At 37.4% G+C, this 27,968-nt stretch overlaps 1 protein-coding gene across 4 annotated transcripts; it reads left to right on the plus strand.

The window, feature by feature from the left end:
- The first annotated feature begins 9,543 nt into the window (after positions 1–9,543).
- Positions 9,544–25,985, plus strand: wbp1lb (WW domain binding protein 1-like b). 4 transcript variants are annotated; one of them, XM_082162728.1, is made up of 4 exons: positions 9,544–9,849; positions 17,568–17,667; positions 18,081–18,242; positions 23,115–25,985. In XM_082162728.1, the coding sequence occupies exons 1-4, from the start codon at positions 9,790–9,792 to the stop codon at positions 23,813–23,815; spliced, it is 1,023 nt and encodes a 340-aa protein (XP_082018854.1). In that variant the 5' UTR covers positions 9,544–9,789; the 3' UTR covers positions 23,816–25,985. The 4 variants fall into 4 exon arrangements, with proteins under 4 accessions (XP_082018854.1, XP_082018853.1, XP_082018855.1 ...); XM_082162727.1 differs by having other exon boundaries at positions 9,545–9,849; positions 17,565–17,667; XM_082162729.1 differs by lacking the exon at positions 9,544–9,849 and adding an exon at positions 16,017–16,390 and having other exon boundaries at positions 17,565–17,667.
- The last annotated feature ends 1,983 nt before the right edge of the window (positions 25,986–27,968 follow it).

Raw genomic sequence — 27,968 nt, forward strand, 5'->3', positions numbered from 1 at the left:
TTCAATTAACTATTTGCTTTGATATTCTGTACATCTTTTGACATGCCTTTTTAAAATGTTTGTGAATCAAGGTTTTATATAACTGCTTAATAAATACATTAAGTGGCTTAATTGTATCCGTTTCTGTACTGATTGCACTATTTTTTTGTCTATGTGATTGCATCCAAAAGGACTCTTTTAAGTAACGTTACACATAAACTGGGATGGGCAAAGATACATCAATCTATTTTGAAGGGATGTATCTTAAACTCCTGCAAAGTGTACGCACTCAATTCAAAAACAAGGTTAACGATGTCCAGATTTGTGAGCGGAGGTAACGTTAGTGCGTCTGGATCTGAAACGTTAATCCAGTCTTGGGCTGCTAAATAATATGGATCAACGTCGTTTATCACGGACAGTTTGTCCAAATAACGTTTTTGGAAGTGGCATTTAGTTTCTCCCGATAGGGTCCCTTCTCTTTTTCTTTCAATTTCTTCCGTTCTTCTTCAATTTTTACCTCGTTTTAGCCAAACACACCCACTATTACATGTTATAGCAATGGGCGGCGAAAAGGTAAACAGAGATCGTGCCTGCAAACATGGCGCCCACGTCCCATAATGCAACACTGCGTGAAGTACCTTCACATTCCCTGAAGTCGACATCAAAAAGAAGTTGTGACGGCCTTTTCTTCCCTATTGGGATGTATATTCTAGTAGTGAAATGGCTTCTCAAACAAGATAAAATTAAGCTTCCTTTGGCTCTAGCTTCCACAAGCAAGCACTTTCGACATGGTCCATGATTTTCAAGCATAATTACTTTATATGGAACAACAATGATATATGACATAAACATAAGACCCTATTTTTTTAAGAATTGGTTTTAAAAAAAGGATCAATCTGGTGAGCCAGTTGTTTAATGAGAATTGTCAAGAATTTATTTTTCGCTATAATATTTCTTCTACACCCAAGCAGTTTGTCTTGATGCATAAAATAAAATCAGACATAAGAAATGAAACCCAGAAAAAGGACAACTTGAATAAAATTATATATTTTTTTATAAAACGGTTAGTTTCAATCCTTGATTCTGATTGGTCAATAGTTGTGCTTTATTCACGATAAAACAAACACGGCTATGACCGCTTCACCCAATGGTTATATGTATCACTACAACACCCCTAGCAACCACTCTTAGCAACTTAAACACATGTGCGATATTGTCCATTGAAGCTATAGTGGAGTATTGTGAGAGATCGAGAAAGCGAGTGTAAGTTACCTGCATTCACAGTAGACATTGCATTTTCCTTCAGGTCAGTCCTATATTCATAATAAAATATTCCGTTTGAATGTCCGCTGCGATATCTTGTCATTTTAACAGTTAACCGTTAAGGGGTTTTCCCGTGTCATCTGTCAGTTGCGTCTTCCTTCTCCATGAAAACAAGTTTGAGTCTTTTCAATATAAAAGTATTCTCTACCGACTGACTCATTCATAACAGTCTTTGCCGCCATCTATTGGCGAAATAATATATGTAACTTCTGTTGCTGTTTACGGTCAGGGACTATTTTTTTCCAGCGGAAGGAATGCTTTTAGTGATTTTACTTCATGAAAGTAGCATAGATAAATATTTTTCGGCTTTAATATTTGTATTGTGTGGCAACCGTTTTATAAAAGCAATAAGGTACTCGAGGCAAGTGCTGTATCGTGAATCAGTAACGGCTGAAGGGGTTGCAGGCACTCCGCTTCGCGTCGTGCCTAACAACGCCCTTCAGCCGTTACTAACTCACGATACAGCACAGCCTCTCGTACCTTATTGCTGCTTACATATATTTTTTCACCAACAACAATGGCCTAACAATGTAGTTTTGAGCTTCTGATGCTGTTTTTTCAGTGTGATTGTTTTTGTTCATATTTAGTTTTCAGTAAACATTTTTATTGTAGTTTTAGTAAGGCTTTGTTTATGTGTGTGATTTAAACAAAATCTGATTATTCGTGATTACATATATTTATCAACTGACCACTCTAGTTTTTATTTTTAACATGCACGGCTTGATTATTCATACACAAATTAGTGTTATAAGCTCCGGTTAATAAAGTTTAGATTACTGTGATGCCTGCTGTAAATAGTAATTGCTGTACTTTTCAATAATTTGTACTGCTCTAATCAATAGTATTTGTGTGGTCATGTGCCTAAATTTAGAAACAATTTCAGAAGTGATTTATTTCATGTTAACCATGCATTTAAGAAACAATATAATATTTTAGAATGACTGGTTGCTTCCATTGATCCATCAATTACTTCCACATAACCAGGTTGACATTTCTTTCATTCAGGTAATTCTGGTGTTGTTGCTGTTGTCACAAGACAATGTTCTTCAGCCAGGAACATCAGGCCAATATGCTGCCATCGAGAATCAGCTGGTATGACAGCTCAGACCTGTCCACTATGGGTGACCCTACCAGTAGTGGTGAAGTACCAGTGGCTTAGATCTCAGCATCGCTGATGCACACAAGCCCTCACAGTACGTCAAGCTGCAAACCATTTGAGGGATCCTAACCTAACTGTTTAAAAGCAACAACATATCAACCAACCCCAACATTCTAACAACCAGTTAGCAGAAATGCATGAAAAACCACAGAAAGTCAAGCAACCGTACAGCAACATGGTGATAACAACCGCTCAGAAAACCTTGGCAAACGCATGTCAACACACAGGAAACCACCCAAAACATCATATCAATCACATAACAATGCATTAAAAAAAAATCACTTGAACAACTCTTCACTGATGTCCATGTGGATTCATGGAGCGAAGCTTCTGCTGGGTACCAGTGAAGGGCAGTTGAGGGTCTCCCATAGGCGCTGCTTGATCTTTAGTCCTTGCGCAATGCTGTAGGGACAGTGTCGGCTACAGAGTGTCTTCTGCACGCTGCAGCCGTGGATGGAGACATGGCTCTCCCTGCTGACACATGTCCACTGAAGAGACTGAGGCTGCTGGGTGGATGTTTGGAAGGACAGCAGTGTTCTTCATATAGCGCTCTTCCAAACCGCTGGGTCCTTGAGCTTTCACATAGATGGAGCTATAAGTGTGATCCAACCTGAATACAGAGGTCAGCTGTGAAAGCTCACAGGGGTCTTGAATGGAAGAGATGCCCTCCACCAAGAATCCTCTTGGGTGTGTGGGAAAATCCCTGGTTCTTCTCGGGCGATGCTGCTCCATGCTGATGACTGAAGAACAACTTCCTAAATTAGACAAATTGATGAAACTTACTAAATTGGAGAGTTGTGAAAGGCTTGTAGCACCTTTGATCAAACTTCAAGGCTTTCAGGGACAGTTGTGTTGATTTCAAATATCAACAAGCTGCTGTACTGACATAGAAAGCTAAAGCTCATTTAAATGTAAATAACACTTGATATCAGCAGTAAGTCGATTAGAGCAGCCTGAGCTCTCTATTAGCATTATCATCTTCATTTACAGTTACAGTGCCTCCAGAGACTGACTATAATAGCACAAGCCGGTAGCATTCGAGTGCAGCCTGTGAAGGGGCTTTTCATTGGTTGAGTATCTACTGATAGAATCTACTATCCTATCTGTGTGTCTAGAACAGGTTCCCAACTTTCTGACCTCAAATCCACCCTCAGCATCTTAACATTCTTGACGTAGACGTCATGCAGAGGGTAGATGGATTGGCTGGCCTTTTCAGTGTCCTTGCCTACACTGTCAGGAATCCTATGCAACAAAAGAAGAAAGAGAACCATTTATTACACACAGCATAACAGTTATAGATCAAGACTGGATTATGTTTTCGATGAGTGAATGTGTATGAGTCCAAGACAAATTTCCCCATTGGGGACAATAAAGTGTATTGTATTGAATTGAATTGACTGCCAACACTCAAAAGTTATGCTAATAACGGTATTTGTAAGAAGTATGAGTTCCATTGTATGAAGAGTATCTACTAAAATCAATCAATCAATCATTTATAATCAAATCATCAATCAAATTTGATTTATGTAGCACCTTTAAAAACAAATCAACGCAGTTCAAAGTGCTTTAGAGGCAAGAAGCAATTGACACTAAAAATAATAATTAGGCAAGAACAAGCCATTTACATTCATTTAAAATAACAAATAAAATAGACCCACAAATAGATTATAACAAAAACATTAAACAAGTTAAAAAGTATCAATTAGAAAATCAATGTTGATAAAAACAAAAACAGTATACTAGGCCTACTGTACTGATGATTAATTGCCATAATAAGCAAATACTAAAATATATAAGATTTGGTTTGGTCTAAGACATTACACGAAAACCAGACTGAAAAGGTGTGGTTTTTAATTTAGATTAAAAATATTATTATATTTAAAACATTCAATTATTTTCTGCACTTCTCACTTCCTCCGGAAGGTTCTTCCAGTGGCAAGGTGCATAATGACTACCCTGGAAATCCAGAGTTCTCGCGAGAGCACAAGTTGAATTTGCTCAGCGAGTTTACTCTGGCGTTGAGTAATGATGCTCATTAAATATGCCCTTGTATCTGAGCTGCACCAATCACATCGGGTTATCTGATATAGGAGGGCCAGAGGCGAGCTGAACAGATGACGAAAGCGCTGTGACGTCGAAGTCATTAGTTAACATTGCAAGATGACTACGGATGAACACCAGGGGCCTGTTTCAGAAAGGAGGTTAAGTGAAAACTCTGAGTATGTTAACCCTGAAATGAGGGAAACTCAGAATGGGAGGTATGTCCAACCTGAGAAAGCAGAGTAAGTCAAGCCCATTTCTGAAAGAGAGGTAACTTATACTCAGAGTCAGTTACCATGGTAACTTACTCTGTGAACCTAACCTGGTCGGGAGCAGGTTTTCTTCGGTAAACCCAGAGTTTCTTTCGGTCTCCTCCCCTTTTTTAAAGAGGAAGCGGTGTTTAAACACTTCACTCATTCTTTCAGTACATTTTTATTAATAAAATTAATCTTTTATTAATAAATAAAATATTGCTATTTTTACTGCTGTTTTTTCTATTTTTTTAACAAAATGAAGTCTATACATAGGCGTAATTTGCGGGTGGGACGGGTGGGACATGTCCCCACCACTTTTTGCCAGGGTCGATATTGTCCCCATCACTTTTTAAAACATCTCGCGGCACGAATGTACCAATTCTACAAATAAATAAAACATCTCCAGTTAACTGGCAGAGCATTCATTTCGTTCGTTTTTTAAATAAAAGACGATCTAGCGCTCAAATGTGTTTTTTAAATCAAGTGATCAAAGTGCTCGTTGGCGCTGCGATCAGTGGCGCGGATACAGTGTTTTCGGTGGACCGCACAGTCTTCACTCGGACGCGCGCTTCAGTCCGTTGCGGATACTCTCTATTCGTTCTGGTGAAATCACAAAACATAATGCACACAAACGTGCCCCTGCTTGATATACAACCACTGATGAACATAAACGGTTTTGATGAGAAAAAAAAAAATTATATGAGAAAAAAAAAAAAAAAAACTATGCGAGAGCAGATTAGAACCCAGAACCTCTGACACGGTTGGCGAAAGTTCTACCACTGGACCATTAAGATACACGTTAGTCAAGCAGCGGATACATATATCAGGTTACATCTCATTAAACGACAAATTAAACCCCATGTAGCCTACTATTTAAATCGATTGAAGGTCATCGTAATGTTATTGTTCATATATCTGATTTAGCATTTTATTAGCAACCCCCCCCACCCCACCCCACCCCACCTGTCCCACCCACTTTTTAAAACAAAGTTACGCCACTGAGTCTATATAACTCCTTAACTGGCAACTGAAAATACAGTAGTAGATTAGAGTTACATAATGTAGATCTAAAAAATTCTACATAATTAAACTGTGGCATTTACTGAAAATCACTGAACTGTGATCATCTGTGCACCAGAAGTTGATGGACCGTCCTCCTGCTGTTCTTCCACACTCTGGGAGAGATAAGAATACCCGTTTATACTTAGATTTAAACTTAGATTCTATAGGCTACTCCACATAAAAATGTGAAAAAATCTGAATGTGTAGATTGTTTGATGTGTAGACACATAATAATATTACCTCTGTAGGCCTCTCTGTGCCAGCAGAAACTCTTTATCCCCATCGTCCTGTGAAGATGAGCATTTGGTCGAGTATAACTTTATAACACTATTTGTCATAATTTCTGGTGTATTGAGTAGGCTACTTACAACTGCCTGGGGTTCTGTTGGGACAGGAGGCTCCAAAAGACAGATATTACCAGAATCTGTTGGGACCAACAAAAAACCCAAAGTAAAATAAATGGAAATATCAAAAATAGCCTATTTTCATTAGTCGATGCCAGACCATTAATCTTTCAGATTTAGGTCTGGATTTCCAGGCTAAAAGCAGCATCAAAATGACAATTGAAAAACACTTAAAGGAGTCATGAACTGGATTGTTTTATTATTTTATAATGTTTCCTGGGGTGCCCTTATAATGTTAGTATGATTTTTACATCAAAAATTGTCATAATTTATAAATAAAAGCCATTTTTCCAAGCCTGATTTCAGCCTCAGATTTGAACGCTCTGTTTTAAGGGGCGTGTCTGCTGTGAGACTGCAGTGCAAACGCCCACTGCTGTGATTGGCTGACATGCTTGCATATGAAATAGCTAGTATTACATGAACTCTCTCGAAAACTTTTACTAAGTTTTTTACTATTACAGCTATCGAGATTAACAAATCGTGAAAAGTATCGTTTAAAGCATTATATTTAAATCTATTCCATCACATGAAAGGTTGCAGCATGATGATCACTGACTGAGCAGATGACAGACAGTCTGTTGATCGCGTGAATAAAGATCTTATCATTGCAACGCAATTTTTGTAAAATGTTTAGCACAGACACCTAAGCCAGTGGGAAGGGTTGTAGGAACCGCGTCATTAAAAATGTATTTAATCCACTGGTCCCTGATAGCTTGGTCCGTTCTTGGGAGAGAAAAAACATTTCCATGTTGATTCTGGCAGTCAACAACAGAGCAACTCACGTGTGCACCACGTTTCTACATCTCACACTGTCGAGTGCGTACTTCGAATCGGAATTCAGTAATGGCGGCGCTCGACTGAATATAAGGGGGAGAGGGGCAGGGCGGGCTTCCTGCAGCATAGGTCTGCGGTGTCCATATATGGTATATCCTGCGCCGACTTGACGTCAAGTCGGCGCAGAAATTAACATCACGTATTTGAGTGCGCGTGCACGTGGGCTGGTTGACGAACCCAGGGGTAAACAAATGCTTCACTTTTAAATATCGGCTTCCCGGCCAGTGTATAATCGTTAGGCAATCATAACATACATTTTTTCTCGTGGAAAAGTGAAAATTACAGGTCATGACTCCTTTAAGAAATCATTTGACCGCTTATTCTCTACAACAGTATTTCAACCAGTAAATTTTAGTAAGAGTAAATCTTAGCCCAATTAATTTAATAAATCAAACCCGTTCCTAAAGGGCCACCTGCAGTGTTTTATTCAAACACAACTGCCAATTATTTCCCCACTAATCTTGTAGACCTTGATTAGTTCAGGTGTGTTAAATTAGGGCTGTAGTTGTACTACAGGAGCAGGGCCTGACTCCTTCTTCTTGTAGGTTTTTAACGGCACCTGGTAGGGCCTGACTCCCCTGATCTAACATGAACTTGTAATGCTACAGATGAGGGGTATAACTTTATATGTACAGTTTGTTGAGCACCTTCTTGAGGTCACTGGTCATAATTTTCATCATCTTCTTGCATATTTCTGATCTGGTTGTGCACTTCTTAGTGAAGCCCATGCAAAATAGGCATATCCATTGGTGGTCTTCACATCAGCATGGCCCTCAATCATTGTCTAACATGAAAGAAAACGACACATTAGGATTTTAAAACAGCCTAGAATTCAACTTAAGCATGCATTGTTGAGAATAACTTATTCATGAAGTTTAATGTATCCTCCTAATGCCATAAATTTAATCAGATTGGTCATTATTATCTTTACTAAAGAACATTCCCCCCCAAAAATGAATAGACAGAATCAAGGGGCCCATAATTGACCAGCAGCGCCATCTTTTATTTTTAACTGGAATGAAAGCGAGGCTGTGAGGGATAGACAGACACATCCCTTCAGTGGGATGTACTGTTATTTAATGTGTTTTTGGATTTTGTTCTGCTGATGAAACACTGGAAAAATATCTTGCCAAGAAATTTCAGAACACAAAAAACTAAAGACAACATGAGATGTGCAAAATTATAAGTGATCTAGGGGCTGTATAGCCTACAGCTTTTTACAGCTGATGCCATTGCAAGCAACGTTTAGTCTATCCCTCACAGCCTAGCTGTCATACCTGTCATTGCGCTGCTTTGAATAAGTTCTATTGTTTGGAGTCAATATAATGCCACATAGTTTTGCAAAAGACTGAAGTATCGCAAAAGAAAATGAAGTTTTATTTAATAGACTCCATTCTAGTGTCCATATTTACCACCTTAAAACTTTTCATAGCGCCCCTGCTCGCGTGAAAATGAGAAGGTGACGTCACAATGTTTTCACTCCACGTTGCATTTCGGGAAGGCGTTCCCCTTTGTCTTTGGGGGGTTTTTTTTTTTTTTTTTTTTTTTTTTTTACAAGTTGGTTAGCAGCTAATTCGACAGTGACCGACATAGACTGATGACAGAGAGAATGAGTAACAGAGAGAGAGAGAGAGAGAGAGAGAGCAGCAAGGTGGGATCAGTAGTTTTTGAAATATGCTGTTGGCCAATGTTGATATTTAAAATCAACCCAGTGTTACTCACGTGTGGACCCGAATCAAAGCAACCTCCGCGTCTGTTTTCAGGCCTTCTTGCTCGGCTCTCTCCAGTGCTGGAAAGCTTTTCTAATATTAACACGGGTCCTAATAAAGCTCTTGCCCATACATAACCCTTTATTTTCAAGTCATTTCTTCTGAGCTTTTCTCTTTTGTACTGTCTCATCTATTTGTAATGTCTTGAGTTCACTTTAAATCTCCCTCTTGTTCGTTCTCTCTCATCCACCGTCATACGTCCCCTACTGCTGATTGGCTACACGGTTTTTGGTGTCGGTGTCGGACCGACTAAAGTTAACATCCAAACAGCATATTTCAAAAACTACTGATCCCGCTTTTAATATTTGTTTGCATTTTTTGCGATACGGCGCAGTTTCTTGGGAAGAAAGGTAAGGACGACCTGCCAGCAACAGAATGGACGAAAGACCAAAGACACAGAAGCACTAGAACCTCACACACACCCTGACATCTGGGGACACTTTTCCCGACGATTTAGGATGACCCACGCTGTCAGAGGAGGCTCACTGAGGCACTTTAAATGCATGTTATACGAAAAAAGTACATACATCTCATATGCTACATTTCCAATTTCCCTTTGTCAGCAGGAATTGCGTTTCGATGTAACCTAAGGTCAATAACTTAGTGAGTCAGTGAGAAGAATCACCCCACAGTCCTAGACTCTCACTCTGTGGGCGGAGCTAAGCACCATTTGTCCCATCATCACGTTGCGCACATGGCGTAGGTTACGGCAAGCGTCACACCCAGCTGTGCCTTTGCTGTTCGCAGGGACTCGCTTGTATAATAGGTAGGGGCAACCAGTGGCACGGAGCTCCTGCTGCTGCTCCACTGCTGTGCCTCCCCTCATGTCGCAATATAACAATAACAGCAGAAGGCGGCGGTGCATTAACAAGTCGAGAGCCTTTTACTGTTTGGATATCTTTGCAACCCTTGCGCTGACCAAAGTAAACACTGATAGATTGTAATGTTCTATCAGCTTGTTGAAAATGGGCTTGTTTTTATATATCGCTGGATCTGCAACCCCCACCGAGGCCAGTGTCTATGAGGTGAGAAAAACATCTTAAATGTCTTGTTAAACTTTGCCGGTTGTTTGTGTCGGTTATGTGTCCTGTTGGGCTCTCAATGCACACTTCAGGCTCAGCCACTTGTTGAATGCAAGTGTCGAATCGAATCAAAGCATGTTATCCTCACTTTGTAGGGCATGTTAATAAGTTTGTGTTATTAACACTGTCCGTTTTATTTATTTTGCAATCTGATACATCTGTTTATTACGAGTCTTCCGTGCTGCTAACCAGTCTTACGTCAAGTCACGGAAGTGTGTCTCAAATCCTAGTTGGCTGCTTGCTTGACGCCGTTTTGGACATAACGTGATGACCGAAATGCTGTCTAGGTAGACACCTCCCTATGTTTTGGAGACACGGCCTAAGCCTACGGGCCAGGTTCAGTAAACAAAAGTCTGCAGTGTTAGCAGTGGCTAACAATTCAAATGTCACATATTTCGAGACTTTTATAGTGGCGTTTATAGTAACGTTAGCTGATTTGAACTAGAATACACTAACGTGAGTTGTCAATTACCAGTTGTGTTGAGAATATAAGTGATTCTATGAGCATGTACAGTAACTTGATTCAACAATTAAGTTGAAGTCATTAATCTAAAGTCGTAATTTTGCATATCACAAGTATCGTGACACGTGTTTTACCTTTACAGAGGTCTATGGATTAATTGGATTTTGTTATCGCTGTTGAAGATAGTGCTGAGCCCATTGTCTGTAGTTCAAAGAAGTGAATTTATCACTAAAATGTGCTGAGTGGTTTTTTTCTTCTTGGCCTTTGAGGGATCCCTCTGTAGCCTACATATCTTTTTGATCAGAGTACAACTTGTCTCGTCAAAATGTATTTTTGTATGGATTGTAAATGGTATTTATGGTAGCATAACAAAATCTGACAATTAGTGTAAAACGTCCCCAAATGCCTTCAGTATTGTTCGAAAAAATAAAGGTAACAAATAAGAATTGTTTTGTGGTCTGGTCACTGAGTCTGACCTTGATACATAACTTGCAAATGTGCTAAAACCCACAAGGTGGTAGAATGTTTACATAGAGTGGACATTTTTATGATTATTTTTGAAGTCATTTTCTGCATGTTGTGATGTGACTCACATTTTAAATAGCAGGCTAAACAGAATATTTATAGAGTTTACCTTGCATTATACATCAATAAATAGACTGCAAGGGGTATTCTTGTCATCATGAGGTCCAAAGGACATTGTGTGTGTGTTTTATTGGATATAATTGAGTTATTGGTCAAACAAAAAACAATGCCAGGGTGTTTTTGCTTTGATGTTTCTGGATGTACATGCACATGCTGGTTTGCAGGTCCAGTAGAAAGAGATTGCTAAGGAACTTGCAGTAGGGTAAAACGATTTAAAGAAACCTGCGCATGAACCCTGTTGTAATTGGTGTAACTGGTGTTTGTAGTACTGTGGGACGCAGACAGACCTTTCTCATAGAATTAAGTGAGTGTGAAACCAGACCAATGCTGCGGGGGGCTCGGGAACAATTTCACTCAGATGTGGACCTTCTAAACAAACTCTGGTGCGGTTCGACTGAAATATGAACGCAGCATGGACCGAAGACACCTAATGGAACCAAAAAAAAGGATGCAATGTCACAAGATGCAACCCAGAAATTCCCCTCTATTCCTTAATTCACTATTCCCTACATTACTCCTAATATAGTCCACTTGAATAAGTGAACAGAAAACAACTGAGTGTGCCAGAAATGGCTGCCGCTTTTGTGTAGTTAGTCATTTGAAACTTGCCAAACTGGCAGCTCCAGACCAGTAGTACTGAACATATTTATCTTGAACCCTGTCATGCTAGCATGTATAAACTTTAATTAAACAATTTAATAATCAATAAAAAAATTAATTATACCTGTATGATATTACGCTGTACACATTGGACCAGCGGTTTGGAAAATGGATAGATGAATAATTCAGCTGTTGGCGCCATCTTCGGGCGAGGCGGGAATTAATTCGGCTCGACCCTCGCAGTGCATTATGGGTATTTTCTAGCTGTTGAGTGTACATCAGTTGTACACTTGTTATTGCAGTGAACTATGGGATTGAATAAATGAGTGCACTCGATAACATCCACTGTGGTTTCGGACATTACTACAAATGGCGGGTATAGGGGGCGATTTTGGACATAGCCCTGGTTTTTCTTATCATAGGAGCTACATTGCCCATTACAGTTCAGTGGAAACGCTGTCTCCTTGCAGCAGATCTTCATTTGTGTTCAACGGAGGAATTCCTGGAACTGTTGTGACTCTTTTAACCGTTTTATAAGCTCTTCACAAGTTCTCAGCTAAATATCACCATCCTATGCATGCACGTACAATGAGCGCGTTTAGCACCGACACCGTACAATTATTTTGGATGTTTGTTGCAAATTATTTTTAATTTTTTTTAACTTTAGGCTCGGTCTTAAAAATGACAGTGTGAACTTTTAGCGAACCAGAGCTAAATTTATTTTATTTTTTGGTCCTGACCAATAGATCCAAGAGAACGGAACTACAAGTGTGAACAGAGTCTAGAACCGGCCTAAATGGTAACGCTTTTATCCTCAGTGTTGAGGGGGTTCCAATTTTATTTAGCCTCACATTTATTTTACTGAACCAAAGTTGCATCTGTATGTCAGCAGTAGGGAAATATTTGGTTTTGTTTTGTGTTTTCACTGGAAAAGATTGTAAGTCAGGAAAAAGTGATAGATTGGCAATTTGGCAACACTGTCTGTGTCTGTGGTGTGCGGGAGAGAAACTTGCATGTTGTAACATACACCAACAAAAAACTCTTTCTCTATAATTGAAGATGCCTGACACAAGCTATTTTGAGTGGTAGAACAAAATTGACCTTTCCAAAAAGTGGTGAGGGCATAGTACACTATGCGCTGCCTTGACTAGCAGCATATAGAATTGCGTTGGTTATGCTATGCTATTGGTTCCTTGAAACTTTATGGGCTATAGACATTTAATAATTTTGGTGCCATAAAAAGTGGCTCAAAAACCTTTAAATCACTCTCAAAGTAATGAAGTAGGTTAACTACAGGCTGGCTGTAGTACCATCAGATGACAGCATAACCTGAAGATAAACCACACTCACCAGTTACAAGTTAAACAGAGTTCTGCTTAGGAGTATTTTATGTAATACAGAGTGCATTTGTGGACAATTCCTCCCTCTAAATAAGAATTAAAATCTCATGTTCACCCGAAAGTCTCTTGAGTTTTAGCTGACTCAGTATTAGTATCATTATGCTGTCGCTGATACTCAACTTCTCACTAAGACTGTGGAAAACAATGTTAGCTAGTCAAGGATCCTTATTAGACTGGCCAACATTATCTTCTGCTTTCAGCAACTTCTCATTATAACTTATTCAACTTAATTAGTTTTCTGATATAATGTTTTCTGGCACTGAAACCGGATATGGATAGTCTCTGCAGCTGCAACAAATTAGTTCAATCTGAGGTCTTCACACATCTGTCAGATCTTACACATTCTTTTGGACACATTTAGAACATTTAAAAGTCGCACATAAAAAACATGTAGTGCCATTTATTTGAAAGATTTTTTTTTTTAAGCATGCAATAGAAAAAAAATTAAACAATAGAAGTACTTTAATGGTTTTCAGACTTGGTCTTCATAGTTATTTTGATGAACAACACTTGTGGTTACTCTGCTAGGACACTTGAGGAAAACTGACATACAGTGACTTAAAGGCACAGTATGTACATTTCGCTGCTAGAGGTCGCTTTTTCTAAACAACAACAAAGGCGTAGCTTGATGGAAAGAAATCCGACGGGACTCGGGCAGAAATTATGCTCATGGATGAGCTAATGTATTGAAGTTGTATTAGCGTTACTGTTGTATGAAGCAGGACGGGGCCGAGAGCCCGGGACATTTTACCTTGCTGTGTTTATTATGCTAATGTGGCACATTGCAGTAAGCTGAGTCAATATTATAATATCTTATTAAAAGCTGGATGACTTGTTGCTGAATGGCATGAAATATAGCCTATTGCATGACAGAGAAAAGGCTGTAGTATTGTCCCTACAAATAAAGCTCTTTCTGATTATGCTGTTATTAGTCATGGCACAAACATGTTATATGTGGTAAATCAAGAAAATGAGACTCAAAGAGTAAGACTTCTGTGTTGAACTATTTAAACTATATAATGATTAGTTTTCTGTCGATAAAGGTATCCAAACAGTTGCTCACCTGTCTAATAAAATGCATAATATATTATGCGTTTAGTGTTTCCATGGTTTCTACGGAAGTAAAATCAGAAATCAAGGGTAGCTTGGATATGGTGTCATCGACAGGCGACATGGGCTGTTACACTGGTTAAAATATCTTATTTATCTGGATTTAAACATTGTTGAAAACATTTGGGATAATGCAAGTAGGCTACACAAATCAACAAAATATATAGCATTGTTCTAGTGGTTTTGGGATATTTTGATCCAAAAATCTTACATATTGTGCCTTTTAAAATAACCTTGACACCATTTGGTTGAGAGAATAAATCCAAAAATGGGTCAGGAAAGTAGAATGAGTTCTTCTGAGAAAAGGTCTTGCGTCATTTGTTTGCAGATTCCACATGGCTTGATATTTTGTATTCAGTCACGGTGTAATGTGATTCATACATTTTGTGTGTCCTAAGTGTCCAAATACTTTTTTGGGTCACTGTGTGTTTAATGATACCCAGAAACAGTATGTCCAGTCTCATGTTGCAGAGTCGGCATTGGTTAATTGCTGATATTTGTGGTTGGTGATAAATGACACACTCAAAGTGCCGTGACAGTCCTTGGCCCTGTCCCAAATGACACACTTCATGTGCACTTTCGGTCTTGTGGACTTACAATGGCTGCCGCATGCGCGTGCCCGTTAAGTCCGTGAGACCGCAGTGTGTCCCATTTCTCATTTTTAGGTCTCAGAAGGGTGCTCGCGAGCGCCCCCATGTGGTCGATTTGCGCCCTTGATGCACACTTTTGCCGAGCCCGCGCTGATGCGGACTCCGCAGCAGACTTCTTCCCGACAGTCAAAGCGGCATTACGTCACGAAAGTGCGGACTCAGAGGAAGACCGTGAGTGCTTAGGGTTCCATTTGGGACAGGGCATATGACGTTCTCAAGGGAAAGACACAGTGTCATGGGCTACACTTGACCTGCTCAGCAGAATTGAGTAATTTCTGGAATTTTATGTTTACTTTGGTCTTGAATCTGGTCTTGCTTTTATGGTGACAGTCATTAAGGCTTGGTAATGGCTGTGTGTGTTGTAAGCTGTGGTAAAACAGCTGTGGTTAAAAACTATTTGTGACAATGTTTCAGGCATTATGGGATGATATTTTTTGCCTGTTCAGCCTACGTGAACATGAACTGCTTAAATGTACTGATTATACTGATACACCATAATAATACAAGATGTAAAAATGATCACATGCACATACTGAAAGCTTATCAAAATTGTGATATGTAAACAGTGTTCAACAACCAATGTTACCCACACAAAGGCAAAATACTTTAACTATAAATGCTATACTTTGTAGATTATAATTATTTATAATTAAAATATTTTAAAGGGTTAGCCTAGTTGAAAATTGAAATAGAAAATTCTTAAAATTAATTAGCCTAATTACTCAACCTCATGCCATCCAAACCCGTAAGACCTTTTGTTTATCTTCGGAACACAAATTAAGATATTTTTGATGAAATCCGAGAGCTTTCTGTCCCTCCATTGACTGCAATGTTATTACCATTTTCAAGGCCCAGGAAGGTAGTAAATACATTGTTAAAATAGTCCATGTGACCGCAGTGTTTCAACCTTAAAGGATAACTGTTGCCAAAATGCAACCTAGGGTCTTTTTTGTTGGGGGGGAACCCAAAAAGTTTTGGGGAAAACACAAAAAGTATTCTCGTCACTTCATAACATTAAGGTTGAACCACTGTGGTCACATGGACTATTTGAACTATCTTTGCTACCGTTCTGGGCCTTGTAAATGGTAATAACGTTGCATGAAGAGACAAAGTTCTTAACTTGTTTTCTGAAGATTTCTTAAGGGTTTAGAACGACTTGAGGGTAATTGATGACAGAAATGTCATTTTTGGGTGAACTAACTCTACCCCCCCCCCCCCCCCCCCCCATTTTTACAATGTATAGGTAGGGTCAACAGCAAAAAGGTGAAGAAAATGCTGCTTTAGATAAGTTTTAGGATCTGACTAACTGAAACGGAACAAAACATTGTATGGCTTTGGGAACAGAATGTTAGGCAATGTTTTTGGTAACCTTTTCATTTCATTTTGTACTGTCTACTCCCATAATATTGAGGGAGCATCTCATTATAATGCAGACCTCCTTACACTCCTCTGCTCCATGGAATTTTCCGTAGACCAATCCCTGTCCCCTGTGTGTGTGTGTGTGTGTGTGTGTGTGTGTGTCTGTGCACCCTGTTCCTCCCCTGTGTATCACGGACTTTCACAAGGCTGAAGGGCTCTGGAGTAACATGTCTGTACTGCACCAGGAGACGAGAATGGTAGAGAACCTGATCTCTTAACTTTATTTAATCATTAACTGATTCATGAAATGGAACAAACATGCCTTGCCTATTGTGCCTACCTTTTGAAGGTTTCTGCTTGTTTTGTTCTGATCTACCTGTAGTCTTTGTTTTCTTGAGGGTACATGGTGTCCAGTGCTTTTGTAACTGGATTTACTGTAAGAGAAAGGAAGTTAATTGAAAAGATTCTGTAAATTTTAGATTTCGCTGTACACAACATTGACAGTTCGATGCTATACATATTCTGAGTGTCCAGGCAGCTTTTGTTCTTTTATGTCAAGTAGTTGACATGAATCAAGAATTATGGAGCCAGTGCTTTGTTCAGTGATATGAAAATTTTATTTTATTTTTTTTACCCCCAGATCTAACAAAGTTATTTCAGGTTGTACATTTTCATGTGTTTCAGCCCCGAAAAAAGCAATTATATTTACAAATAAATTCAGCATACAACCTTTTTGAAAATAAATAATTATTAATATGTCTATTAATATGTTTAAGGAAAATATGTTGTTTCTGTTTAAACTGTTACTCTACATGACATTTTGTTTTTCAAAAATGGCATAGTTTTCTAATTTTAACCTTTTGTAATGGGCATTATTATTTAACATTGACCCACTTCTCTGGTAAAATGTTTGATTCAGAGTTTTACCTGACAAAGCATATTTATTGTTTTATTTCACACAGGTGATTAACCTGTTTACTGTAAAACACAAATTGCACCCAAATATTGCACTGTATTTTAGAGTAAATAGTTTACACACTGGATTATACTGCTTAAACTGAGCTAAATTTATTCATTATTTTGTTTTCAAACAGTTTCAAGTACTTTGGTGGTAGAAAAGTACATGGTTTAAGATGGAAATATAGCCTAATACTTACTGAATAATTATGGCACATGGTATAATTATACACTTTGCTTAATGATAACCATATTCATATTGGATATATAATGTTAATATAGCGATTTCAGTCCAAAAATCACAATGCTACCATACCATACCCAAAAGTTTCTCAAAAAAAGTTTCTTCCAAGAATTCTCAAAAAAAATTATACTTTTTTTTTATTTAATTTTTTTGGTCAAGATTTGCTGTTCTAGAGCTAAACGCTGAATCCACAATACATTTATTTTGTATCATTTAAATTTTTTTTCCAGCAGGTACTTCACTGTGAGGGGGTGAATAATAAAAGCTACGTGTGTGAGACGGGACATTGTTGTGGAGAGTCCCAGTGCTGTAGCTACTACTATGAAATTTGGTGTAAGTGCATCTTCATGTTTAATATCAGGGTCACAATGTTTCATAGGAATTCATAAACGCTAGTTCACATTCAAGAATGATGACGAAATAAAACTTCCAAACATTCATTAAACTTCAACCTGATGAAATGTAACCCAGCCTTAAGAGGTTTAGAAGAACTAAACAATATGCTGAAATGTGGAGAAAAGGCTGTTGTACAGGAAGTGAGTTCAGCTTAAGATGCTTGACCTTCAGCAAACTGTGGAGTAAGAATGACATGAGTCTCGCAAATACTTATGTTTGACCATGCACAAGCAGTGGTTTTAGTCTAAGAGGAATTAGTCAGGTTTTTAAGTAGCAGTATAAAGTGCAAAGGCATACTTTAAATGTTTTATTTTGTTTCCGTGTGGGATTATTCCATGTTTTTTTCTCAGGGTTCTGGCTGGTGTGGGCCATCATCTTCATCCTGAGCTGCTGCTGCGTGTGTCATCACCGTCGCACCAAACACAGACTGCAACAGCAACAACGGCAGCACGAGATCAACCTCATTGCCTACAGAGAGGTTCACAACAACACCTCTATCCCCTTCTACTTCAGTAATATCATCTCTCTTATATACACATTCTGTTTTATTTGCTACTTTGATTCATTTAGCAAAGAACCTAGAAAAATAAGGGAAATGAAAAACGACAGTAATAATGCTTATTACTTTAAAGCTCAAACATAGATGTTTAATAATAAACTTAACATATTCTAATACTGGAAAAGCTTCTATTGTTAATACGCATTTTCTTATATTAATACTCTGTACAAACAAATATTGAATTGGCTAGAATTTGTGAGTGCTTTGTGTAGATTAGAATTTGTTGGCTGTCAAATGATTTGTTACAAAATCTGGGCCGTCAATCGAATATTTTAATCAAATTAATTACTTAATATGATTTAATTGAATTAATCACTTATATCAACATTAAATATATGTGACCTGTGCTGGCAAAATGAGTCGTAATGTTCACGGGCTAATTTCGAGCTACAGGCAAAACAAGCGAAAAATGTCTATTTTGAGATTTTCACAAAAATGAAATTAAGCCCTCGTCTAGTGATCCCAATGCCCCAAATAGCAATTAAACATCTGAAATTACAGATCCGATGCGTGCGCACCTCAGACGCGATCCTGATATACACACATACACAGAATTGTATGTCTTGGCCAGTGTTCACGCAAACATTATCTGTTATGTCTTATGTGAACGTTTGGTTAACTGTTGGGGAAAAACATCTGATGTGTAACATTTTAGATCTTAGCAGTACATTAGGTCTAATATACAGGCTGTCTGTTTCATTAATGTTAATCAAACAATTGTGGCATAATGGAGAAAAGTTGAATATATATTTTTGCTATAGATAAATAGGCAATATTTGGTTTTGACTTGGTGTGTGCCAAATTTTTTGTTATTATCAGTTTTTTTTAATTATGGTTGCTATGTGATTTTGTTTTGGAACCTTCAGAAAACTTTAACTTGATTTCTCAATTTACTTTGCTGACTCTATCGACTTCAAGCAGGTGTAGTAGCTCAGTAATTTTTGGTCTGATTCCAACAAATCATACATCATTTCGAAGGTTTTTTAATAGAGAATGTGAAAATAACATGAAATAAAAGTTGCTTATTGTGACTCATTTTGCCAGCACAGGTGACATAGATTTGAATAAAGTGAAAGTGAATGTGACATGACGTAACCCATACTCGGAATTCATCCAAGTTAGTGCACATACATTAGGAGCAGTGTGAAAAGAGATGTTCTCAGAAAGCTGTCTTTGATGGTCTTGACCTGGTTTTGCTGATAGATGAGAAATTAACTTACACCTACAACCACCTACTCGGCACTTGCTGCTTTTTGTTTGTTTCAGTAAGAGCACGTGTGAAAGACAGTGTTATCAAACATTTAGCATGAGTTTTTTTCACACAATGGCATGCAAGGTTTGATCAAAGTCCCTTTTTGAGCCATGTAAGTTTACGTGTCGGCATGCTCCAAGCAATTATTTTCTATGTAGGCCAATAGGCATGCAAATATATCTGTTCTCTTCTTCATCTCCAAATCTCCGAAACCAGTTTGTTAAGATTCCATTTCAATGTCTCACAAGCAACAAAATCTAAAAAAAAAAAAAATTTCTTAGCTCAAACTTACTTCTCCTGCCCTTTAGCTCAGCTAGGAGAGCATCCTGAATTAATTTCTCTTTCTTTAAGTTTTTTATTTTTTTTTCAGTACCACCTAGTCACAGCAATTTTCTTATTTTTAGAGTTATTTACTTACAGTAGTCTTATAGTCAATAGTCCTATTTTAACATTAAGCAAACTGAAATTGCTTTAAAAGGATAGTTCACAAAAAAATGAAAGTTCTTTCATAATTTACTCCAAATCTGTATGAACTGTTTGGTTACACATATTCTTCTAAATATCTTCTTTTGTGTTCAGCATAAGAAATTCATACATGTTTGGAACAACTTGAGGGTGAGTAAATGATGACAATTTTCATTTTTGGGTGAACTATCCTTTTAAGGACAAACCTTAAGGACTGTGTGGGCAACTATTATCATGATTATGAGTAATGTCAATATTCCTGTTCTTAGTGAAAATGTTGTCATTCAGTGAACTGGTTGTGATCAAAACACTTGGCACACAACAAGTGCACAATAATATCTGTATGACAACCACTAAAATAATTTGTCTTACAAAGCTATATTAAAACTGTATACACTAACGTTCAAAAGTATGGGATCAGTAAGATTGTTTTTGAATGAAGTCTCTTATGCTTACCGATAAACATTGATCAAAAAATACAATACAAATAAAAATATATATATTTTAAAATGTAATTTATTCCTGTTACAAAAGCTAAATTTTCAGCAGCCATTACTCCAGTTTTTAGTGCCGTGTGAACTTTCAGAAAAGAAACGTTTCTTCATCTCGTGAATGCATCTACCAAATGAATAAATATAGATGACCTAAAAAAAAAGTTAAAAAAAATGTAGAGTACGATCGATGTGAGTTAATAGTTTTAATCTAATCTGTCCTGACAGGTTAAAACAAAAGACCTGTTGGTCATATTGAGAGCGCGTCACATGATGATAAATACATCAGTTGTAATTGTTCAAAGTTATGTGCCTTATCATTTTATGGCTTTTTATTATTAGGGGTCCAAGCACTGAAAGCGCACGGACACCCAGCCGTCTGACACTAGGTGGTGCTATAATAAAGCATTTTGCATTTTGGATTATAACTTTGGAGCCCTAAGGGCTACAGACAGTTTTCTCTCCCCTGAATCCTTGAGTCAAGCCAAAATCTCAGATTTTTTTTAAGTTTCTTAAACTACTTTTCAGACTCCTCCTAGGCCGTTGGTCCAATCTTCACCGAAATAGGCACACAACAGCAAGTTAAAAAAAGTTAAAAAGTTAAAAGTTATTTTATTGGTGAGGCAATGCCCATTTTTATGAGTTGACCTATAGCTGCTGATCGCAATGTCCAAGCTTAATGAAACTTGATGCACAAAGACAACAGGACAATCTGAGAACACACACTAAGTTTCGCACAGTTCTGCCAATAGGGGGCGCTGCAACTAAAATCAATTATAACTTCGTACCCGTATGATCCATGAAGTTGAAAATTGGTGTGCATCTTCTTTGGTGGACATCCTAATTATGCTCTAATATGACTTGGATAAAAACATGGCCGTAAGCAGCAAACAAATTTGTGACACAAGGCAAGGCAAGGCAAGTTTGCCCTATTTTTTCAATAGGGCATAAGTCAAAATAGTGAGATACTAACACCATGTCAACACCAGATGCGACTGTTCTCGAATTGCACCATAACAGCTTATGGCTGTCAATACAATGGACTAGTGTTGGTACTGAAATTTTACAAATATGGCGATACCAGCATTTCCCTCTAGCATTTTGAGCTTTGTTGAACGGATTCTTAAACCCCTCTAATTGGCTATAGTGTTCACGTGCTCAACATAAATGTCTCTGATTGGCCATAGTTTTCATGCGCTCAACATAAATGTCTCTGTTTGGCCATGGTGTTCACGCGCTCAACATATGTCTATGATTGGCATCAAAAACATAATAGACGTCTTTGACGCTCTTCACTGAGCGCTTACTCATACACACGGGAGCGTTTGAAAGCAGGTGTCTATCAGCGAATCCGTTTATCAGCGGTTATGTTCAGGGCATAATCAAGGCATCGCATCCAGCGTAGACAGCATCACTGATTATAATAGATTCTATTGTCGATTGTTCTGTTGCGTCTACCTGCTTGCGTCCAGTGTAGACATTGTGTAAGTCATAATTAAATGTGGAAGAAGTTGAAATTTACATATAATTAATTAATTAATTCGACATAGTAAGTGATAATGTGAAATTCAAATTTGAGTCAAAAAAATTTAAGTCACATTAGAAAAAAAATGTATTTAAAAAAATCTAAATCAGATCATAACATACAAAGTCGAAATTGTGACATTCAAAACTAGGGGTGTGCAGAGAAGCCAATATCTGTATCTGTAACAATCTCAAAATGATTTGTATCTGTATTCAAATAAATCTGACAGTGGATGGGGCTTTTACTGGAAGTTCATGAAATTACATGAAAAGCCCATTTTAAATGTAACTCTGTTCCCTTCATAGTTTTCATTTAACTTGTATAGCTCATAAAATATATTTTTTTAATAATGATACAATTTATTAAAATATCTTCTAATTAAAACAATAATACTAAATGTTAAATAAAAGGTTTAATATAAATATACAGCTTTGGGGCTAATACAGAAAAGGCTTTTCACCTTTAGATTTCAAGCAAGACAACGGGATGGTTAATAACTTCCCAGAAGAAGATCTAAGGGATCTCTGGGGGGGAGTAGGGACAAATAAGATATGTAATGCAAGCTGGAGCCAAGCCACGCAAGGCTTTAAATACAAAAGTTAAAACCTTATCAATTGTAAATTGGTCTAATATGGTCTGAAAAATCTACAGAGAGGTTTGGAAATTTGAGTCTGGAAAAGTATGGAATTTTGAAATGGAAAATGTGTAGGAACCTTGCATTAGGATATAAATTTCTAAATTAAAATACTAAAAAGACAAAATTAACAAGTTCAATTTATAATACAAAAAGTCAAAACAATGACATACTACAGTGTTGTCAATTATGAGATTGTGTCAAAATAAAACAAAAGTCCAAATGTTTTGTCATAATTTTGACTTTTTTTTCTTTTGTGGTAGAAATAGCCTTTCATGAAAGTCAAATAGGTTCGGAAAAACATGAGGATGAGATAATGATGACCATTTGACCTTTTTGGGTGAACTATGACTATCCCTTTAAAATGGTTAAGCTATAGTTCTTCAACCAAAACAAAAGTTTGAATTCAATTCTCACAATGGTTCTCAGACATTTTCTTGGCATTCTTTCTCTTTCAGGATTCCTACCCAACTATCTCCTTCCAGAATATGAGGAAGCGGTGCATCATCCTGCTACGCCCCCTCCCCCATATAGTGCCTTAAACACCGGACCTCCAGCCTACACCAGCCCCTTAACCACTGACCAGCAGGATACGCACTGCCCACCCAGGCAGATCACTCCAGTGCCCCCTGCATCTGACACGCTCTGTTCCAGACCCAGCCTGGAAGAGATCCATACCTCCAACGGGTACCACCACAAAGACGACAGCAAGAGCGAGATCGAGTTAGAGCGAAGCAGGTCCACGCAGAGTGCTCTTCCCTTAGAGCAGCCTCCCGGCGTGGACAAACAGAACGAGTGCAGGAAGGAGACGCTCAGGAATGTGGTGATGCCTGATGAGAAAGAGAGGATTCTGGCAAGGCACCGCAGATTTACGGGGGACTCTGGGATTGAGGTGTGCGTTTGTGGGCGAGGCTTGAAAAGCCATGAACCCAAAGAATTGGAGAGGCTTTTGAGGGAGGAGGACCAAGGGGACTCGGAGGATTTCTGTGAGGAATGTGGCCTCCATTCCTTCGAAGAGGAAAATCAGGGCCGTCTATCCCCAGAAAACAGAATGGAGTGTGGAGCATCGCCACTGGCCCAATCTCAACCTCATCCTGTTTGCCTCTACTTGCATACTATTAATGAACAAGAGGGTCAACACAATAACACAGAATCTTAAAGCTGAATACTAATTTAGAAAAAGCTGAATGTGATGGTGAACAAAAAAGTGAGATATAGAGAGCATACTGATGGAAACAATTAGATGTTGTCCGCATCTTTGTTTTATGTACAAAGCATCTATTTATGCAGTTAAAAGCCCAAAAGTGCACAAGGATGGGCTCTACTTGCTCCACGAGTTGAGAAGTCGTAATTACAACGTCAGGTGCGTTCAAAGTGATCGGAGCAAGATGCCGGTGTGCCTTTTCTACACAAAAATACAGCAAAATGATGAACAAAGAACGCACATTTTATGAAGGTGCTGTAAACTGAATCATAATTGTACAATACTTTTGTACATGCAACGTAGCTAGTTTTAGTTTTAGTTTTTCTCACTGACACGCCCCCAACTCAATTCTGGGCTCAAAGAAAATCCAGCTTCCCACTTTGCAATTACGACTTTGTGCATTCATCTCGTAAATATGATCTTTCATGACTTATAAGCACATCCACAGTGTAAAGATGCGGTCACATTTACAGTTGCTTGGTGAAATTTTATTTCAATAGCAATCTGTGTGATCAGGAGTTTTCCGTAAGGACGAAAAAGTTCCCAGCACAGAATCTGCTTTTATTCAAGTTGGTTGTGTGAACTCGCTGCGTTCTCCTGCAGAAAGCTTCTTGGTTTTAAAGTGACTTCTGTGTTCGCTGTGCTTCACACATCACTACACTATTGACAATGGACCTTTTTTTGCCCATGAAATTGTGCAGTTTTAGGACTGAGACACTAAATACGTAAACACTGGTGTGCTGAAATATCAGTTTTTCAGGACAGTCAGAGAGAAATGTAAAAACTGACGGGACACCAAAAAAAGACATGCTTTTGAGGCCCCTGTCGACTTTCCCTAATGTAATGGGACAAATTTTAACGGTGTTTATTAACTTTTTGTTTTGCACAATCACATTGTTCTGAATGAATCATATTCAATCAATTTTAAACAAAGTATTTACATACTGTACCTACAGTCTTAATTCACATATTGCCTGTTGTTTTTGCTGCTGTAAGCTCTGATGAATGTGTATTCAGAACAAGTTTGATTCGCAAATCTAAGCTTTCATAGCCAAAGTAGGCTATATAGATGACATGGGACAATTGTTAGCATTGGAGCTTGAAAGTGCTGCATTATTATTACTTGCCATAATTTTCTGATTGCATAGACACACTACATGTTGTATGTTTCTTTGAACCTGTAGGGATAAAAGCCTTGCCAAAGGGAGTTTTCTTTAGTACACGAACTGCTGGAAGTCAGGTCTTATAGCTGTTTATCCATTGATGTAAGCTACAAAGTAAAATAAACTATTTTCTCACTGAAACATATTTAAGTGAACTCCAAAGACAGAAACATTCTGATATTTTTTCAAATGATATTATAGATAATTCTATTTGTATAATGTGTCTTGATGAGATTGATGCTATTGCCGACACATAAGGGTACATAAGGCTGTATCGGTGTAACATGAATTGCCTCTATTCTTTTTGCACTCTGTTACAACCACTCTTAAATGCAATTCACGTGCCAGTTGTCCAGTATCATCTTGGACATCAGCCTAATAGAATGTATATTTTTATGTAATACTTTTCTTCATGAAAGCTCAAAATCTGTGCCTTTTAATTTTCACATCATGTACTTTGGTAAAAATTCGAATTGCCTTGATTTTCTGTTCATATGCAAACTAATGAGCTACTTGTGTAATTATAAAATGATTTATTTTTGTATTTCTGCACCAAAGTAGCTTCAGTTTTAAGTTCCTCCATTACTGAAGCACTCTTTTAACAAATAATTTATTTCACTGCCCTAATGAATGTTATTAGTAGAAAGATGTGCTGCTCTTACTGGTGTCTCTGTGATGACAATCTAATGTTAGAGCTGTGCTTGGAGACAAATACATATGAATCAATCTCTTTCTCTGAAATCTTAATAAGCTGCTGATTTTCAAAAAGTTATAGATACTCTGAAGCATTGTGCACACATGATATGAATATGATATCATGTTGTACAGCCTGCAATTCTTTTGTCTAACATTGCAATCATCTAATGATTTGAGTTCTGGCACAATTGATTTTGTATCGGTCTATCTTTTGTTATGCAAAAAACCTAATCGTGAAACTGTCTATTAAACACAAATCAACACAACATGTGTCATTGTTTTCCATAGTTTCCTGTTGATGTTATCTGTAGGGATATTGATTCATTCCTGTGCCATCTTTGAATCAGTTCATTAACCAGATCTGTTCAGTGACCCTTTCTGTGGTTTGGGTGGCATGAAGATAATGGTGGATCTTTAAAATTCCAGTGTTTAGTGAGTCACAAAAATGGTTCAATCATTAGTTAAAAACACATTAGTTCTGATCATGACCAAAACATGTCTTATCCTAATAAAATGGCATGTTTACACTTTTCTAATTAAAATCGTGTTAAAGTGTTTAAGCGGTTTCTTATTGTTTTACAGTAGTAGGGTAACATGGGGCAAGATGACCACCCCCAGCCGCTTTCATTTTTTTGCCCGACCATAGATGACACAAAATCTCATCTCAGTACTTTTGATTAATGGCTACGCTATTTTTAATTTTGTCATTTCATCTGAATATCAGCATTTGTGAGATTTAGTCAGCCAAATCAGTTTTGAGTTTAATTTATCTAATTTTGTGTCTCTGGAAAATAGTTAGCTATGCCGTATGTTGGAATATCAGTGTGTGTCTATTTGTTAATGAAGGCTTTGTGGACACATAAGTGTTTTGGGATTTGTGGAGTAAAAGTTATTGATTTTATTGTAATTAATGGGGTTGTTATTTAGTATTTACACAAATGAGATGTACATTATACATCTTTTCTTTCATTAAAACCTATAAGTTAATTGAGTGATATAATTCAATTTGATTTTTACTGTGTTTCTATTATGATATATCTTCAAATTAAATATGTAAGTATTCATATGACTACATTAGACAACGATTTTACCTTTCAGATGAATCTCTTTTACTGGGATTCTGCTTTGTCTGTTATCTGTTATTCAATTATGTCAACATTTTAAATTGAATAGTTAGTTTAGTACTTTTATGACACTTTAAAAATGTATTTATTAATAAGAAGTTATTATCAAAAGTAATGTGTACATTCTGTAAAAGCTTCTTATTCCTCTTTTAATATCTTGTCTTATGCTATAACAGCAAATTAGCGAATGTTTCTATTTATTTCCACGTCGGCTGATGCATCATCCTCCAGCAAAATCTAAACTTCCATCTAAATGTGTTAGCCTACTGTTTAAAAGTAAATCCACATTGTTCTTAAGGGGGGCATCTTCCCCATCTATTATAGTAGGCCTAATTATTATTGGGCGTAAACAAGGGTTACTATGGTACAATTTTACAAGGGCACGCCGCACGCCACACATAAAGATCCGCTGGTTGACAGTAAATGGTTCCTCTGAACAATTAAAAGTATATATTTTTGTAAATGATATAAATACACTATCATATTTTATTAGATGAATTTCTGAAGGCTCTATGTTCGTGATAGATTATGATTTTAACAGGTTTAAAAATGCCACGATTGTTCTCAAAGAGCGCTCTCTACAGGGCATGCGTTGTATTATTTCATGATACACGTTTTTGGGAGAAGGTATTCTTCTTTTGAGTTTTATCATTTAAACAATATTAATAAATACATTAACATAAATCATTTGATTTAACCCTCTATGGGACTAATTATGAAATCCCAGCTAGAAAAAAAAAGACTATATTTTACATCATTTAAGGCTAAAATCATTTTTCAAAATTAGTTTTCTAAATATGATCTGACCTTTTTTTAGGGTGCCGTCATTTATAACTGACTTTGTCCTATTTGGGCAAATTGCCTTAAACTTCACATTCATTCAAATGCATTTTCACTAGCTGTAAAGTACTGAAAAGCTCTTTGTTTCAAAAAAAATTAAAAAGCTTTATTAACATTCCATTTCATCTTTTGTTACTACATTTGGAACTCACATGTGAAATTGTCAAAAACTTGACACAAATTCAGACGCAACTTCGCTGCCTGGAATTATCAATGATAATTGAGAGATGGACAAATAAATGTTCCCCAAAAGCCTTTTTTTTTTTTTTTACATTATAAAATGAT

Source organism: Leuciscus leuciscus (genome assembly GCF_965113295.1).
Source record: "Leuciscus leuciscus genome assembly, chromosome: 3".
Lineage (NCBI taxonomy): Eukaryota > Metazoa > Chordata > Actinopteri > Cypriniformes > Leuciscidae > Leuciscus > Leuciscus leuciscus.